The 19,457-nt window shown below is 44.0% G+C and overlaps 1 protein-coding gene across 1 annotated transcript in view; it reads left to right on the top strand.

Annotated features, from left to right (window-relative positions):
- LOC126101420 (coiled-coil domain-containing protein 96-like) overlaps positions 1 to 19,457 on the top strand; it is a 188,040-nt gene that overhangs the window by 19,917 nt on the left and 148,666 nt on the right. The window contains exon 2 of the mRNA XM_049912081.1: positions 2,969 to 3,218. Coding sequence (XP_049768038.1) covers positions 2,969 to 3,218 — 250 coding nt within the window. The remainder of the gene's footprint in view (positions 1 to 2,968; positions 3,219 to 19,457) is intronic.

Here is a 19,457-nt window from a genome sequence, read left to right as displayed (position 1 = left end):
CAAACAATGTCCGACAGATGGCGCTTCATCTGATCAGAATAGCAATAACTAACAAGACAAAGTAAAGATGATGTTCTTTACAGAAAATGCTCAATATGTCCACCATCATTCCTCAACAATAGCTGTAGTCGAGGAATAATGTTGTGAGCAGCACTGTAAAGCATGCCCGGAGTTATGGTGAGGCATTGGCGTCGGATGTTGTCTTTCAGCATCCCTAGAGATGTCGGTCGATCACGATACACTTGCGACTTCAGATAACCCCAAAGCCAATAATCGAACGGACTGAGGTCTGGGGACCTGGGAGGCCAAGCATGACGAAAGTGGCGGCTGAGCACACGATCATCACTAAACGACACGGACAAGATATCTTCCACGCGTCTAGCAATATGGGGTGGAGCGCCATCCTGCATAAACACAGTAAGTTCCAGCAGGTGTTTATCAGCCAGGCTGTGGATGATGCGATTCTGTAACATATCGGCGTACCTCTCACCCGTCACGGTAGCAGTCACTGACGTTTTGCTGTCCAGCACCATCTGTTGGATATTTTGTGAACGTTTTTTTGGTTCTAATAAAACCCCATGTCATTCCAAGCATATGTGTCAATTTTTACCTCTCTATCTGCATTATTCCGTGGTCTATAAGTTTTCAAATTTATACTGACTTTTTGATCACCCAGTATATGCAATTGATGTCGGGCCTGAAACTGATAAGATCACCTACTTCCTACCCCGTGATACTAGAGAACCGACGATAAAACTGTTAAACGACTGCTTATTGAAAAGTAATCCCTCCGATATTTTTGTGTTAAAAGTCTGAAAGCTTTCTAAAAAAACAAATATTATTAACATTCTACAACTTTATTCTTCATGTCTCCACATTTATTTCCCAATTTCTCAACACAGTCACCCTGGAGACGAACACACTTTCTCCCAATGAGAGACCATTTTGTTGATACAATCAGTGTAAAATGGTTGACTTTGTTGACGGAGCAACAACACCACCTGTTCTTGCACCGCTTCATCACTGTCAAAGTGAAATCCTCGAAGGTGCTCTTTCATTTCTGGAAACAGATGAAAATCGGGTGAGGCGAAATCGGAAGTGTGTCGAGGATGATCTGTGAGGAAGAACCCAAGGCGTCGATTTGTTGCAGATATCGCAGCGTTCGTGTGTGGTCTGGCATTGTCGTGCTGACGGAGATGCTGCTCCATGTGCGGACAAACTTTTTAAATTGGAAACGATATTACAGCACACGGTTTGTCATGCACAGACATAGTTGCTTTATACACTACTGGCCATTAAAATTGCTACATCAAGAAGAAATGCAGATGATAAACGGGTATTCATTGGACAAATATATTATACTAGAATTGACATGTGATTACATTTTCACGCAATTTGGGTCCATAGATCCTGAGAAATCAGTACCCAGAACAACCACCTTTGGCCGTAATAATGGCCTTGATACGCCTGCGCATTGAGTCAAACTGAGCTTGGATGGCGTGTACAGGTACAGCTGACCATGCAGCTTTAACACTTTACCACAGTTCATCAAATTAGTGACTGGCGTATTGTGACGAGCCAGTTGCTCGGCCACCATTGACCAGACGCTTTCAATTAGTGAGAGATCTGGAGAATGTGCTGCCCAGGGCAGCAGCCGAACATTTTCTGTATCCAGAACCTGCAACATTCGGTCGTGCATTATAGTGCTGAAATGTAGGGATTCGCAGGGATCGAATGAAGGGTAGAGCCACGGGTCGTAACACATCTGAAATGTAACGTCCACTGTTCAAAGTGGCGTCAATGCGAACAAAGGGTGACCGAGACGTGTAACCAATGGCACCCCACACCATCACGCCGGGTGATACGCCAGTATGGCGATGACGAATACACGCTTCCAATGTGCGTTCACCGCGATGTCGCCAAACACGGATGCGAACATCATGATGCTGTAAACAGAACCTGGATTCATCCGAAAAAATGACGTTTTGCCATTCGTACACCCAGGTTCGTCGTTGAGTACACCATCGCAGGCGCTTCTGTCTGTGATGCAGCGTCAAGGGTAACCGCAGCCATGGTCTCCGAGCTGATAGCCCGTGCTGCTGCAAACGTCGTCGAACTGTTCGTGCAGATGGTTGTTGTCTTGCAAACGTCCCCATCTGTTGACTCAGGGATCGAGACGTGGCTGCACGATCCGTTACAGCCATGCGGATAAGATGCCTGTCATCTCGACTGCTAGTGATACGAGGCTGTTGGGATCGAGCACGGCGTTCCGTATTACCCTCCTGAACCCACCGATTCCATATTCTGGTAACAGTCATTGGATCTCGACCAACGCGAGCAGAAATGTCGCGATACGATAAACCGCAATCGCGATAGTCTACAATCCGACCTTTATCAAAGTCGGAAACGCGATGGTACGCATTTCTCCTCCTTACACGAGGCATCACAACAACGTTTCACCAGGCAACGCGGGTCAACTGCTGTTTGTGTATGAGAAACCGGTTAGAAACTTTCCTCATGTCAGCACGTTGTAGGTGTCACCACCGGCGCCAACCTTGTGTAAATGCTCTGAAAAGCTAATCATTTGCATATCACAGCATCTTGTTCCTGTCGGTTAAATTTCGCGTCTGTAGCACGTCATTTAAGTGGTGTAGCAATTTTAATGGCCATTAGTGTAGTTACGTTATATATCATCATGTTAAGCGCTAAAATTCGGAGCCCTCCTAGCGCAAGAGGGCTGCAAATATGTAATTGGTGTAAAGATGCTGACTGTTAATAACATTTGCTTTATTTAAAAAGCTGTAAGAGCTTTTACACGAATAGTCAGTACGGTCTCGTACCAATAAATAAATGTATCGAAGACTAAGGCAATACTGAGAATAAGAGTAAAAATAGATTTCCATGATGTTGTGGTATCCTATTTACCTCTAAACACCCGTCGTGAATCAAGTGCTTGTGTGTTCCACAGAGTTCGAAGAGGTCGTCAAAGAGACACCACTAGATGCCATTCAAGATGAAAGCCCCAATCTTGAAGACGAAGCGCCTGTGCTTGAGGAAGAAGCGCCTGGGACTGAGGATGTAGCACCTGCGCTTCAGGATGAAGCGCCTGCCGAGCAAGCTGAAGGTGCAGAGGAAGGAGAGGAGAAACCAGCATCGCAGGCAGAGGAATCACCACCGCAAATTATTGAGCCATCATCATCAGCAGAAGGTGGTTTGCGGTGAGTCACCATGTCATTCCATATACACTCCTGGAAATTGAAATAAGAACACCGTGAATTCATTGTCCCAGGAAGGGGAAACTTTATTGACACATTCCTGGGGTCAGATACATCACATGATCACACTGACAGAACCACAGGCACATAGACACAGGCAACAGAGCATGCACAATGTCGGCACTAGTACAGTGTATATCCACCTTTCGTAGCAATGCAGGCTGCTATTCTCCCATGGAGACGATCGTAGAGATGCTGGATGTAGTCCTGTGGAACGGCTTGCCATGCCATTTCCACCTGGCGCCTCAGTTGGACCAGCGTTCGTGCTGGACGTGCAGACCGCGTGAGACGACGCTTCATCCAGTCCCAAACATGCTCAATGGGGGACAGATCGGGAGATCTTGCTGGCCAGGGTAGTTGACTTACACCTTCTAGAGCACGTTGGGTGGCACGGGATATATGCGGACGTGCATTGTCCTGTTGGAACAGCAAGTTCCCTTGCCGGTCTAGGAATGGTAGAACGATGGGTTCCATGACGGTTTGGATGTACCGTGCATTATTCAGTGTCCCCTCGACGATCACCAGTGGTGTACGGCCAGTGTAGGAGATCGCTCCCCACACCATGATGCCGGGTGTTGGCCCTGTGTGCCTCGGTCGTATGCAGTCCTGATTGTGGCGCTCACCTGCACGGCGCCAAACACGCATATGACCATCATTGGCACCAAGGCAGAAGCGACTCTCATCGCTGAAGACGACACATCTCCATTCGTCCCTCCATTCACGCCTGTCGCGACACCACTTGAGGCGGGCTGCACGATGTTGGGGCGTGAGCGGAAGACGGCCTAACGGTGTGCGGGACCGTAGCCCAGCTTCATGGAGACGGTTGCGAATGGTCCTCGCCGATACCCCAGGAGCAACAGTGTCCCTAATTTGCTGGGAAGTGGCGGTGCGGTCCCCTACGGCACTGCGTAGGATCCTACGGTCTTGGCGTGCATCCGTGCGTCGCTGCGGTCCGGTCCCAGGTCGACGGGCACGTGCACCTTCCGCCGACCACTGGCGACAACATCGATGTACTGTGGAGACCTCACGCCCCACGTGTTGAGCAATTCGGCGGTACGTCCACCCGGCCTCCCGCATGCCCACTATACGCCCTCGCTCAAAGTCCGTCAACTGCACATACGGTTCACGTCCACGCTGTCGCGGCATGCTACCAGTGTTAAAGACTGCGATGGAGCTCCGTATGCCACGGAAAACTGGCTGACACTGACGGCGGCGGTGCACAAATGCTGCGCAGCTAGCGCCATTCGACGGCCAACACCGCGGTTCCTGGTGTGTCCGCTGTGCCGTGCGTGTGATCATTGCTTGTACAGCTCTCTCGCAGTGTCCGGAGCAAGTATGGTGGGTCTGACACACCGGTGTCAATGTGTTCTTTTTTCCATTTCCAGGAGCGTATATATATATATCAAACTTAGGATCGTTAAAACTGACAAATTTCCGCCAACAAATGTTGTGCGGTATTGAAGAAAACGCCTTAGGAGATCCCGACACGTGTCAATAACAAACAAAGATAGCTACAGTGCAAGTTAATTGTAGGCTTGTCGATTTAAGGAGAAAAGGAGGGGGGCGGGGGTGGGGAACAACGTAGAAGCATTCCGCAACAACTGACCGTGGAGACCGAGCTCGGAAATTTTCGCGTGACCTGAGAGACCAAACCTTGTGAGTTAACCCTCGAAGTAGCAAGGGGAGAGGCGGTAGTTTCCAACCACCTTTTGAAGATTTTGAATCTAGTCAGTGACTCAATATTTTTAAAATTTTCAAGAAAAGATTTATTGTTTTCATGAGTTCTTCCTCTAGATTCCATATATATTTAAAATTTTTGAGTTAAACTTAACTGAAGAATTTCAGTCTCAGTAGCACATGTCACTTTCCCCAATGTATATCGCTGCTACGATCGCAGGTTCGAATCCTGCCTCGGGCATGGATGTGTGTGATGTCCTTAGGTTAGTTAGATTTAAGTAGTTCTAAGTCCAGGGGACTGATAACCTCAGATGTTAAGCCCCATAGTGCTTAGAGCCCAATGTATATCGCATTAGTATTTCCAGGTTCAGGGCCTTACTTACGCATCAGTATCTCTTTAAAAAGTACGTTGATAGTGAAAGCCAAGAACAATGAAAAAAAATTGCTTTTCTAAATAATTTTTTGTGTTGCTCATCAAGTGATTGAAAGTAAAGTGATACTGCTAAGAGTGTGCTGAAAGGTATTTTTAGGTTCTGTAGCCTACTTAAACATCAGTACCTCTTTGAAACGTATTTTGCTAAAATAATCCAACAACAATTAACGAATTTTATTTTTGTTAATTTTTTCGGTTGGGCATGAAGTAGCCACGTCCTCAGTCGCTTGGTAATGTGCGTTACGGAAAATGCCTTTGTACTGCTAGGGTTAGGGGTAAAAGAACATTTTAAAACTGGTAAAGGAAAAGCTGAAAATTTAAAATTTTTGAAGATTTTACATGTGACCAGATAGGTGAATATGAGTGCAAATGAGAAAGAGTATTTCTAATTGTAAGTGAAATTATATTTCACGAAATTTTAATTTGACTGTTTACACCTTATTTGTCTCGGACTGTTTTAGTAAGGGTGCTAATTAGCTCGCTGTTGAACATTCTAAACACAAATAACACACACACACATGCAAACAAACACACACACACACACACACAGACACACACACACACACACACACACACACACACATATATATATATATATATATATATATATATATATATATATATATATATATATATATAAATGGGCGCAAAAATGGGCCTAAAGAAAAACTAGGAAGTACGATTTATATATTAACTTGGACAGGCAGTGAGTTCGCCTCGCGGGGTAGCTGCGCGGTCTTGGGCGCCTTGTCACGGTCAGTGCGGCTCCCCTGTCGGAGGTTCGAGTTCTCCCTCGGGCATGGGTGTGTGTGTTGTCCATAGCGTAAGTTAGTTTAAGTTAGATTAAGTAGTGTGTAGGCTTAGGGACCGATGACCTCAGCAGTTTGGTCCCACAAGATCTTACCACAAATTTCCCTTTCCAGGCAGTGAGTTCATCCGCGCTTCATGGTCCTACCTTCTGTCTACGAGAAGCGGCTATGGTCCGCTTTTGTCACTGTCGTTTCTAGTGTCATTTCGTCTCTATAACATCATAATATGTTACTACCGAGCAGATGTCCATCGGTAACATGGAAGTTGTTGCAGCTGTGTTTCCACAGCTCGCGTACGTTCAACAATGAAGTTCTTGTTGTTATTTCGCTCCGGTATTGTAGGATCTCCAAGACCGGCGAGAAAAAAAATGCTATTAATTTGATAGAAGGCTTCAGATTTGTGCCAAGTAAGGATTGGAGCGAGGTGGAGGAAGCAAACAAAAGGAAGGTGGAGGAGATATGTAATTTACTTGCCCTCTAACCAATACTTTTGCTGCTACCATCTCTCAGGTGTCACGGTCAGCTGCGTGCATAAAAAGGAAGTCAAGATTAAGTTTTCTGTGCCTGATTAAAATAATATTATGGGAACATTTAAAAGTTGTGCCTTTGGACAGCTGTACTCTGTTCGTGCAAGCTGAATCCTCATATAAGTAAACGTATTTCTGACAGCGCTCACCGACTGCTTTGCTCAAGCATTTGGGTTTGTAAGAAAACTGGAAGTCTGACTTAAGGTAGGTAGTTAGATAGTTAGTTACATGTTACACAGACCATTTGAACGATTCTTTTATCGAAATTTAGGTGCCTTGTTATTTTAGCGCGAATGAAACTCTCACATATACTAAAGCGTCTAAAGTCGTAAATTACTTGCTAACCACAGCGGTAAACGTCTAATATATTGGATGTATTAAATCTCGTTGGACAGTTGCACTGTGCAAGGATCTAAAGCACAGCGTCAACGACTTCGAGCGTGTAGCGCGTAAGCATGTTCTTGGCAATTGTTGATATTATGGTGAACCAATTTTATCTATATCTGTAGGTCCACATTGTTTATATGAAAATTCACGAAAAGCTGATTCACCGATTTCTCGGATATTCATTTCCATATGAGCCCAAGCCACAAAGCATAATAATTTTGAACCTCCAATTTTGGTGTGCGCTGCTCAACTGTTACCTGGGGTTGCCAATGTAATTTAATGTCTACACCATGAACGTAAGTCGCAGAATATAAATAATGAACCGGCCGAAGTGGCCAAGCGGTTCTAGGTGCTACAGTCTGGAACCGCGCGACCGCTACAGTCGCAGGTTCGAATCCTGCCTCGGGCATGGATGTGTGTGATGTTCTTAGGTTAGTTAGGTTTAAGTAGTTCTGAGTTCTAGGGGACTGATGACCTCAGCAGTTAAGTCCATAGTGCTCAGAGCCATTTTGAATATAAATAATGAATATGACATTGACAAAGAGCATGAAGTTTGGAATAGGTCATAATTGTGTATGTGGTGCATTTAGTAATTGTTCTTTACGTTCTGTTTTCACATTAATTACAGATTTTACAAAAGACACTGTTGGTACTAGGTTATGTATGAAAATTTTGGAATTAAGATCAGCAATAAATATAATCCTTATGACTAATATTTCGTAATATACAGCGGTTACACTATTTTTTTCGTAGGGAATACAGGATGTTGAGACTAGGTTAAAAACAGTTCAGTCCTATGATGCGTTTGGTTTGACTACAAATTCAGTTTTCACAAACATCTATTTTTCTCAAAGCTTTGTGTCTGCGCTTTGGGCCCTTATGCTTCTCAGCGCCTCAGTTAATACAAAATAGCTGCCGTAAACAATAAGATATTGATTATGTTTTATTTTGGGTATTTTTAGAACGTCTACAGGATTTGTAATTATTATCTACAATAACTACATGATACATTTAATTTGTCTTTTAAAATATCCTACCTTTACACACTACTATTCCAAGACATTCTTTAGCCACTTCCAGTACTGTGTCCGTGTACCTTGTCCATTCCATTTCCAATGACTGTAATTGACTACATTCAACCAACTGGTACCTTTCTGAGAACACTGTCATGTACTTGTGCCTGATTTCCTTATCCTGAAGTTTCTCCACTCTTATCCTCCTACGTATGGACCTGATCTCCTGCTCTTTTGGCCTCACAATACCAATTTCACTGCAGATTAAATAGGGATCAGCGTCATCAAAGAATCCCCTGAATACACGTGTGTCCCTCAACAGCCTTCCTGAATTCCTGATCTGTTATTATATAGTCAATGACAGATCTGGTTCCCCTGCCTTCCAAGTATACCGGTGAATGTTCTTATGTTTAAAAAAGGAGTTTGTGATTACTAAGCCCATTCTGGCACAGAAATCCAAGAGTTGTTTTCCGTTCCTGTTGGCCTATGGATCCTCTCCAAATTTACCCATAACCTCTTCATACCATTCTGTTCGATTTCCAATCTACATCTACATTTATACTCCGCAAGCCACCCAATGGTGTGTGGCGGAGGGCACTTTACGTGCCACTGTCATTACCTCCCTTTCCTGTTCCAGTCACGTATGGTTCGCGGGAAGAACGACTGCCGGAAAGCCTCCGTGCGCGCTCGAATCTCTCTAATTTTACATTCGTGATCTCCTCGGGAGATGTAAGTAGGGGGAAGCAATATATTCGATACCTCATACAGAAACGCACCCTCTCGAAACCTGGACAGCAAGCCACATCGCGATGCAGAGCGCCTCTCTTGCAGAGTCTGCCACCTGAGTTTGCTAAACATTTCCGTAACGCTATCACGCTTACCAAATAACTCTGTGACGAAACGCGCCGCTCTTCTTTGGATCTTCTCTATCTTCTCTGTCAACCCGACCTGGTACGGATCCCATACTGATGAGCAATACTGAAGTATAGGTCGAACGAGTGTTTTGTAAGCCACCTCCTTTGTTGATGGACTACATTTTCTAAGGACTCTCCCAATGAATCTTAACCTGGTACCCGTCTTACCAACAATTAATTTTATATGATCATTCCACTTCAGATCATTCCGCACACATACTCAAAGATATTTTACAGAAGTAACTGCTACCAGTGTTTGTTCCGCTATCATACAATAAAGGATCCTTCTTTCTTTGTATTCGCAATACATTACATTTGTCTATGTTAAGGGTCAGTTGCCACTCCCTACACCAATTGCCTATCCGCTGCAGATCTTCCTGCATTTCGCTGCAATTTTCTAATGCTTCAACTTCTCTGTATACTACAGCATCATCCGCGAAAAGCCGCATGGAACTTCCGACAGTATCTACTAGGTCATTTATATATATTGTGAAAAGCAATGGTTCCATAACACTCCCCTGTGACACGCCAGAGGTTACTTTAACGCCTGTAGACGTCTCTCCATTGAGAACGACATGCTGTGTTCTGTTTGCTAAAAACTCTTCAATCCAGCCACACAGCAGGTCTGATATTCCGCAGGCTCTTTGTTTATCAGGCGACAGTGCGGAAATGCATCGAACGCCTTCCGGAAGTCAAGGAAAATGGCATCTAACTGGGAGCCTGTATCTAATATTTTCTGGGTCTCATGAACAAATAAAGCGAGTTGGGTCTCACACGATCGACTTTTCCGGAATCCATGTTGATTCCTACAGAGTAGATTCTGGATTTCCAGAAACGACATGATACGCGAGCAAAAAACATGTTCTAAAATTCTACAACAGATCGACGTCAGAGATATAGGTCTATAGTTTTGCGCATCTGCTCGACGACCCTTCTTGAAGACTGGGACTACCTGTGCTCTTTTCCAATCATTTGGAACCTTCCGTTCCTCTAGAGACTTGCGGTACACGGCTGTTAGAAGGGGGGCAAGTTCTTTCGCGTACTCTGTGTAGAATCGAATTGGTATCCCGTCAGGTCCAGTGGACTTTCCTTTGTTGAGTGATTTCAGTTGCTTTTCTGTTCCTTGGACCCTTATTTGGATGTCAGCCATTTTTTCGTTTGTGCCAGGATTTAGAGAAGGAACTGCAATGCGGTCTTCCTCTGTGATACAGCTTTGGAAAAAGGAGTTTAGTATTTCAGCTTTATGCGTTTCATCCTCTGTTTCAATGCCTTCATCATCCCGGAGTGTCTGGACATGCTGTTTCGAGCCACTTACTGATTTAACGTAAGACCAGAACTTCCTAGGACTTTCTGTCAAGTCGGTACATAGAATTTTACTTTCGAATTCACTGAACGCTTCACGCATAGCCCTCCTTACGCTAACTTTGACATCGCTTAGCTTCTGTTTGTCTGAGAGGTTTTGGCTGCGTTTAAACTTGCAGTGAAACTCTCTTTGCTTTCGTAGTAGTTTCCCCACTTTGTTGTTGAACCACGGTGGGTTTTTCCCGTCCCTCACAGTTTTACACGGCACTTACCTGTCTAAAACGCATTTTACGATTGCCTTGTACTTTTTCCATAAGCACTCAACATAGTTTCGGAACAGAAATTTTGGTTTTGATCTGTTAGGTAGTCTGAAATCTGCCTTTTATTACTCTTGCTAAACAGATTAACCTTCCTCCCTTTTTTTGTATTCCTATTTACTTCCATATTCAAGGATGCTGCAACGGCCTTATGATCACTGATTCCCTGTTCTGCGCTTGGAGAGTCGAAAAGTTCGGGGCTGTTTGTTATCAGTACGTCCAAAATGTTATCTCCACGAGTCGGTTCTCTGTTTAATTGCTCGAGGTAATTTTCGGGTAGTGCACTCAGTATAATGTCACTCAATGCTCTGTCCCTACCACCCGTCCTAAACATCTGAGTGTCCCACTCTATATCTGGTAAATTGAAATCTCCACCTAAAACTATAACATGCTGAGGAAATGTATGTGAAATGTATTCCAGATTTTCTCTCAGTTGTTCTGCCACTATTGCTGCTGAGTCGGGAGGTCGGTAAAAGGAGCCAATTATTAACCTAGCTCGGTTGTTGAGTGTAACCTCCACCCATAATAATTCACAGGAACTATCCACTTCTACTTCACTTCAGGATAAACTACTACTAACAGCTACAAACACGCCACCTCCGGTTGCATGCAATCTATCCTTTCTAAACACCGTCTGTGCCTTTGTAAAAATTTCGTCAGAATTTGTCTCTGGCTTCAGCCAGCTTTCTGTACCTATAATGATTAAAATCACCCATGAGCAGAACACTGTCCTGGTCCTTTACTCTAACAACTACATCACTGAGTGCGTCATAAAAACTACCCATCTTATCTTGATCTGTCCCTTCACAATGCGAATATACTGACACAATCCTAATTTTCTTGCTAGACACTGTCAAATCTATCCACATCAGTTCATATTATTTATGGAACATATGTTGAGAACAATAGACTAGCTGGGTGAGATCGAGATATGTGAACACAAAACAAGCAGTCTCGCATATGCGGATGGCTTAGTTGTAATGGCAGATTGGCAGATTCGATTGAAAGTTTGCAAAGTAATATTTCAGAGCCAGATCAGAAATGTAAGGACAATGGTATGAAGATTAGCACCTCCGAAACGAAAGTAAGGTCAGTGGCAAAGAGATATAAACGGATTGAGTGCCAAATAGGAGGAACAAAGTGAGAACAGGTGGACGGTTTCAAGTACTTAGGATGCATATTCTCACAGGATTAAAGAACTGGAAGCGAGGTGTAGCAAAGCTAATGCAGTGAGCGCTCAGCTACGATCTACACTCTTCTGCAAGAAGGAAGTCAGTACCAAGACTAAGTTATCTGTGCACCGTTCAATCTTTCGACCAACTTTGTTGTACGGGAGCGAAAGCTGGGTGGATTCAGGTTACCTTATCAATAAGGTTGAGGTTACGGATATGAAAGTAGCTAGGGTGATTGCAGGTACTAGTAGATGGGAACAATGGCAGGAGGGTGTCCACAATGAGGAAATCAAAGAAAAACTGAGAATGAACTCTATAGATGTAGCAGTCAGGGCGAACAGGCTTAGATGGGGGGGTCATGTTACACGCATGGGAGAAGGGTAGGAGGAGTCGGGATAGACCAAGGAGAAGGTACCTGGATTCGGTTAAGAATGATTTCGAAGTAATAGGCTTAACATCAGAAGAGGCGCCAATGTTAGCATTGAATAGGGGATTATGGAGGAATTTTATAAGGGGGACTATGCTCCAGACTGAACGCTGAAAGGCATAATCAGTCTTAAATGATGATGATGATTTAAAATATTTTTCATCAAAAGTCCATTGAAGTTCACTGAAGTAATATTCGTCAGTAATGCTTCGGTTTTGTTAAACGTGTACTATCTGATGAAAAGTGCCCGGACGCCCTGACCACTAAATGTTACGAGAGTAATAAAGAAAGGGGGGAGTGTTGTGTTGTCATCAGAGAAGCTGTAACAGCAGAATGGGTCAGTCCCTAGTGCTCAGTGACACCTGAGTAACAAATGCATCATGGACATTTCAGTCCTTCTAATTCTTCCGACGTCGACTGTTGGTGATGTTGCTGTGAAGCGAAAATGCGAAGGAACAACCACAGCTGAACCAAGACCGGGTAGATCTCATGTACTGACGGACAGGCACAGTCCGCGTGTACTTTCGATCAGATAGTGTATATTTATTAACTGTGTAGCGTATTGTCCGATTGAGATGTACGAGGGGGGACCCAAAAGTAACCAGAATCGTAATGCTGCACATCGTGTACTTGTAGTAGCAGGTTGCGCCGCCAGAAGGTTGTAGTAGGAGCTCTGCTGAGCCATTCTGCCACGCGGCGTCACCCATCAGTGAGAAGTATGGTTTCTTTGGCAGTTCTTTGAGTGTATGAACAGTGCAGACATGACACGAGGAAATGGCTAGTTCTTACAAACAACTTGCGGCAGTCAAGCTTTGTTTCTTGCTCGGAAAGAACGCAACAGAAACTGTTGCGATAATTCAGACAGCCTACAAAGACCATGCTCTTAGTAAAACGCAAGGTTACGAATGGTTTTCTCGGTATAAAAAAGGGAGAAATGGTGCTTGAAGATCAGCCCCGTTCCGGTCGACCTTCAACTGCTCGAAGCGAAGACCACATCGACAAAATCCGTGATCTCATGAGTGAAGATCGACGCAGGACAATCGACCAACTATAGAACTTGTCCAGGTTGTCCTGGAGCTCAATTCAGCACATCTTGACCATCGATTTAGGGATGCGACGAATGGCAGCAAAATTCGTGCCGAAGCTTCTTACTGGAGATCAAAGGGATCATTGCGTTCAAGCCTGTCTCGAAATGAAGGACGCGTTCAAAGATGATTCACATTTTTTCAACAAAATCATTACAGGTGATGAGTCATGGTGCTATGGGTACGATCCAGAAAGTAAACAACAGTCATCACAATGGAAGTCACCTGGCTCACCTTGACCAAAAAAGTTCGACAAGTGAAATCGAATGTGAAAACGATGTTGATCTGGGTTTTTTTTTTGTTTTTTTTTTTTTGACATCAAAGGGATCATACATTCTGAATTTGTCCCTGAAAACCAGACAGTAAACCAACAATTCTATTTGGCACTTATCTGCACAACTGTTCACATACACTATGTGATCAAAAGTATCCGGACACCTGGCTGAAGTTCGTGGCGCCCTCCATCGGTAATGCCGGAATATGGTGCTGTCCCACCCTTAGCCTTGATGACGGCTTCCACTCTCGCAGGCGTACGTTCAGTCAGGTGCTGGAAGGTTTCTTGGGGAATGGCAGCCTATTCTTCACGGAGTGCTGCACTGAGCAGAGGTATCGATGTCGGTCGGTGAGACTTGGCACAAAGTCGGCGTTCCAAAACGTTCCAAAGGTGTTCTGTAGGATTCAGGTCAGGACTCTGTGCAGGCCAGTCCATTACAGGGATGTTAATGTCGTGCAACCACCCCGCCACAGGCCGTGTATTATGAACAGGTGCTCGATCGTATTGAAAGAGGCAATCGCCATCCCCGAATTGCTCTTCAACAGTGGGAAGCAGGAAGGTGCTTAAAACATCATTGTAGGCATGTGCTGTGATAGTGCTACGCAAAACAACAAGGGGTGCAAGCCCCCTCCATGAAAAACACACCATAACACTACCACCTCCGAATTTCACTTTCGGCACTGCCCTCGGATCGCCACATTGTGTACCGTGAGTCGTCACTCCACACAACGTTTTTCCATTGTTCAATCGTCCAATGTTTACTCTCCTTACACCAAGCGAGGCGTCGTTTGGTATTTACCGGCCTGATGTGAGGCTTATGAGCAGCCGCTCCATCATGAAAACAATCTTTTCTCACCTCCCGCTTAAGTGTCATAGTACTTGCAGTGGATCCTGATGCAGTTTGGAATTCCTGTGTGATGGTGCGGATAGATGTCTGCCTATTACACATTACGATCGTCTTCAACTGTCGGCGGTCTCTGTCAGTCAACAGACGAGGTCGGCCTGTACGATTTTGTGCTGTATGTGTCCCTTCGCGTTTCCACTTCATTATCACATCGGAAACAATTGACCTAGGGATGTTTAGGAGTATGGAAATCTCGCTTACAGACATATGTCACAAGTGACACCCAATCACCTGACGACGTTCGAAGTCCGTGAGTTCCGCGGAGCGCCCCATTCTGCTCTCTCACGATGTCTAATGACTACTGAGGTTGCTGATATGTAGTACCTGGCAGTAGGTGGTAGCCAATGCACCTAATATGAAAAACGTATGTTTTTGGGGGTGTCCGGATACTTTAGATAAGATAGTATGGATGAGGTTTATTGTAAGATATAAGCTTCTACTATTTTACGACAGATAGTTTTTTTTTATTTCAAAGTGTGTATCGTGGTCTCTACTGCAGCCTCAAACTCATTTTACGATACACTATCATAGTTGTAACTCGTGTTATTTTCTTCTGATGTACAAAATTCGAGTAACGGTAACTGCTTTTTCATATATAATGAAAAACATTGCCAAAGATATGACGCTGCAGTAGGTGTGCTGATTACTAGTCTGGCGCATAGTCGCGTAGTGCATTACGTCACATGTCAACCTGGACAGGTAGTACCGCAGACTCCACAATACTGTTTCAATCTAAGTGTATAAAATTCAGCGTCGGCCATGGGGTGTAGGATGTGTAAGCCAGTTATTCGGCTTTGCTCGGCCCTTCTCGGAAGTAGCGGAACAATGCTACATTTCATTTACCATTGCGGTGCGGTATTTTTCGGTCGGCACAACTCTCTGAGTTCTGCAGAATCGTGTTGTCAGCGCTGTTTAACCTTCACTGTTTGTTCGTGGAACGAAGGAAGACTATGGAAACTCCATATGTTACTGCGAAGTACGAAGATTAAGTCAAGGGGCATGCCTAGAACGATTTTTCATTTTAACACTCGCTACTATCGAGTTTATTAAGGAAAAAGGAGTGCAGGAACGAAAATTAGAACGTCGGAAATGGAGGGCAGAATCTACATTTGCCGGCCGGAGTGGCCGAGCGGTTCTAGAAGCTGCAGTCTGGAACCGTTTGACCGCTACGGTCGCAGGTTCGAATCCTGCCCCGGGCATGGATGTGTGATTTTTCTTAGGTTAGTTAGGTTTAAGTAGTTCTAAGTTCTAGATGACTGATGACCTCAGAAGTTAAGTCCCATAGTGCTCAGAGCCATTTGAACCATTTTTTGAATCTGCATTTTAAGTGGACTTGACTGCAGACTGCCCAAGGTAAGACACTGCAAGGTGAGAAACAAAGTCTTTCTGATTTGATGATGATGCATTTAACAAGAAAATCACAGTGTAGAAGGAACACTTTCTGATAAAGACAGTGCAGTTCCCTAACCTCACTGCCATTAAAGAAAACGCAGTTTTTCAGGAATTCATTGAAGGCCTTGAAAGAATTACAAGGATAGTTTCGTAAAACTTTTGACGACATTGTCAATCGCACACCTGCTTCGAAGGTGTTTGCGAGACCATTTGCCGTTTCAGTTGAAAGCGCCCTGTGAATGTGCAGATGTAACTGACTGACTAACCGGGTGATTCCCATTTTAATGACAAATCCTTATACATTAAAACTGTCCAGGACGTCTACATTACTTTGCTTGGGTAGAGTTTCAAAGTCTCCATAATGTGGTTGAAAAAATGCTACAATATTTCGATCGACATATTTGTGTCAAAGATCCTTTTTCGACAACGAAACTAGACCACAATTAAATGGCAACTTGAGTGCGAAACTCTGTGAAATTTTCTGAGTCTGTCCGAATGCCGTCAGTTTCTACTAGATAAGAATTGTATTATGTCTTTAGTGCTCCAAAAACAATTAATACTGAATATTTGTTTTGTTTGTGACCTATCTTGTTGAGAAGTGTGAAATGTAAAATCGAGTCGTACGCAGTGCGGCTGCACTGCCATATTTAAATGCAACACGTTCGCAATTTACCCCTCTTCCCTCTCCTTCCCCTCCTCGAGCTCAGACAGCGTTGTGTGGCGGTTGGGGGGAATTTGAAGCGAGGCACAGCGCTTTGGCTCTGGTGCCCGGGCACGGTTTGAGAGCCGAAATCACAGCCACCCCTACTATAAATACTTTCTCTTTCCCTATGCCATTATGGCGCTTAAGAAAACGCTGAAAGCGTAAAGTAGGAAGGCTATAGGCTGCACATGTAGTCAAACTGTTTTAATTTGTTTACGTTTGTGATGTCACAAGGCAACTCCCCTTACTAAAGCGATCATCATTCCGTTACAAGCCGCGACCCTTTATCAACGATGGCAAGGAATTTCAAAAGACAGGGTGGCAGATGGTTGGAAATGTAAAAAAAAATTGAAGATGGTAGATAGTGGTAAATTAAAAAAAAATGAAGATGGCAGATTGGGGGAAAGGGGGAGCGATATTTTCAAACAATCCCCCTGCAAGATGGCACTGACAAGAAAATTTTTAAAAACACAGTGCAGTATATATTTTTTGCCAAAGCCGTCGTGTTCAAAAGTATCCATAGTGTTTCCCACAGCGTCTTTTATCAAAAATTGCTTGTGCACACAGACATACAAATTTTCTTCTTTTTGTATAGTATTCAGAAGTGCCCAGTTATACTACATATTTTCACTTCTTCTGCACCTGAATTGTACACTGTGTGTAAAAGTATCTGATTCCTTATCACTAAAATTTCGTAAGTACACACACACACCCACACACACACACACACACACACACACACACACACACACACACAAAACATACTTTTTTGCTTGAATAGGCGCCATATTCAAAAGTATGTATCCAGAAATTACGTAAAATCTGTATGTTGCAGTTTTAGAAAGTACTTTACAGGCTACTCAAAAGTATCTGAACGCTCAGACTTTCTTTTGCACCATTTTTGAAAGCACTTATCCTAAATATTAAGTGATGGGAGTAACTTGCTGTATTTCAAAGTACTTTACAGGGTGCTCAAAAGTATCCAAACTCTCTGAATTACGTTTTCTGAGCCATTATCATGGCAAGGAGGACCGCGGCACCCATACCTCTCCGGAAAAGGAAACATTTCAATGTTGTCAGGTGTTTTTCTTTCGAGAAAATGATTTAAAAGCCAGTATTACGCAGGTTTTTAATAGGGTCAGAACTGGAACTTTTTTATGGCTACTTATAAGTCAGTGAAACGATAATTAACTCGACATCCTAGCTGCAAACAGGCGTTGATACACATCACTGGGGACATGTTGAAAATGTGTGCTCCGACCGGGACTCCAACCCACGATCTCCTGCTTACATGGCAAACGCTCTATCATCTGAGCCACCGAGGACACAGAGGATAGCGCGCCTACAGGGACTTATCCTTTGCACGCTCCCCGTGAGACCCACATTCCCAACATGTCCAGCGCCTAATAGATGTTTTCCCATCACACTCTCATTACTCGTGGAAGATTAATCTACCAAGTCCCGTACAAGTTGGATCATAGAGTGTGCTTTCGCGCAAGAAGGCCAATGGCCGGGTAGACATATTTTAATTATATATGAAAGTAGTATCTGTTCCCAAAAGAACAGATACCATTGATGACCGTGCAGCTTCTCTAGAACGAAATGATAATTAACTCGACATCCTAGTAGCAAACAGGCGGTGATATACGTCATTGGGGACATGTTGAAAATGTGTGCCCCGACAGGGATTCGAACCCGGGATCTCCTACTCCATATCCCAGGTCTTGCTCCAACCCCCATACAGACCACTTTACGGGTACACTTTTGCACAAAAGTATCGGAATGCTCTAAAATTTTTGCACCATAATTGAAAGTATTTATCCAGAAAACTGTGCAAAGGGTGCAACTTGCAGTGTTTCAATTTACTTTACCAGGAGCCAGAAAGTATCCTTAATGCTCTGAAATTTTACACCATGTTCAAAATTATTTACCCAGACATTATGAAAGGCAGTAATTGTGTACACGCAAAGTTCGTTTTCTTTGCCAAAATGGTGTAAGACACAACGTAGCGTCAAATTAATTATCTCTCTCATCCAAATTGTTGTGTCACCAGGAAGGTGTTCGCCCCTGGTAGCTGAGTGGTCAGCGCGACGGAATGTCATACCTAACAGCCCAGGTTCGATTTCCGGCTAGGTCGGAGGTTTTCTCCGCTCAGGGCCTGGGTGTTGTGTTGTCCTTATCATCATCATTTCAACCCCATTGAAACGCAAGTCGCCAAAGTGGCGTCAACTCGAAAGACTTGCACCAGGAGAACGGTCTACCCGGCGGGCGGCCCCAGCCACACGGCATTTATTTACCAAGAAGGTTGGCAGACATAAAAAACACTGAATTTGCTGACTGGGCGTGTTGCTCGTTCTGACAAATCTTGTCTTGCTGACAACCATTGCATTGGACTCTTGGCTCGGAGTAATATGGCTCACATGCAGCACTGGAAAACACACATGGGCATTACTGCTAATCTAACGTAGAGCTTAAAGTGCACTTGTCAACAGGAGCTACCGAAATAAACTATGCTTTACCCAAGTCAAAGACTCGTATCTCACTACTTATGCATTACCCGTAGTTTTATGCATATTTTGTATGTCGAACTTACTGTGGAAGAGAACAAGGAAAAGTTGAGTACAGAGTCTTGCAAGGTAGTTACAAGAGATCTTTCTCTAAAACATTTATGGACAACATACGCAACTTAGTAGAACCTGTATTTAATGCTGTTGTAACACACGTTTTCAGTTGGAACAGAGGAACCAAGGAGCAGCCCTTGTCCCCAGTATTATGAAGATCATATTTTTACTTTCTGTCTTAGTAGATGTTGTATCCTGTGAATCCACTCGATGCAGTGAAATGTT

This window comes from Schistocerca cancellata, chromosome 9 (genome assembly GCF_023864275.1).
Source record: "Schistocerca cancellata isolate TAMUIC-IGC-003103 chromosome 9, iqSchCanc2.1, whole genome shotgun sequence".
Classification (NCBI taxonomy): domain Eukaryota; kingdom Metazoa; phylum Arthropoda; class Insecta; order Orthoptera; family Acrididae; genus Schistocerca; species Schistocerca cancellata.
The sequence above is the reverse complement of the archived record's forward strand: the minus strand, read 5'-3'. Positions and strand labels throughout refer to the sequence as shown.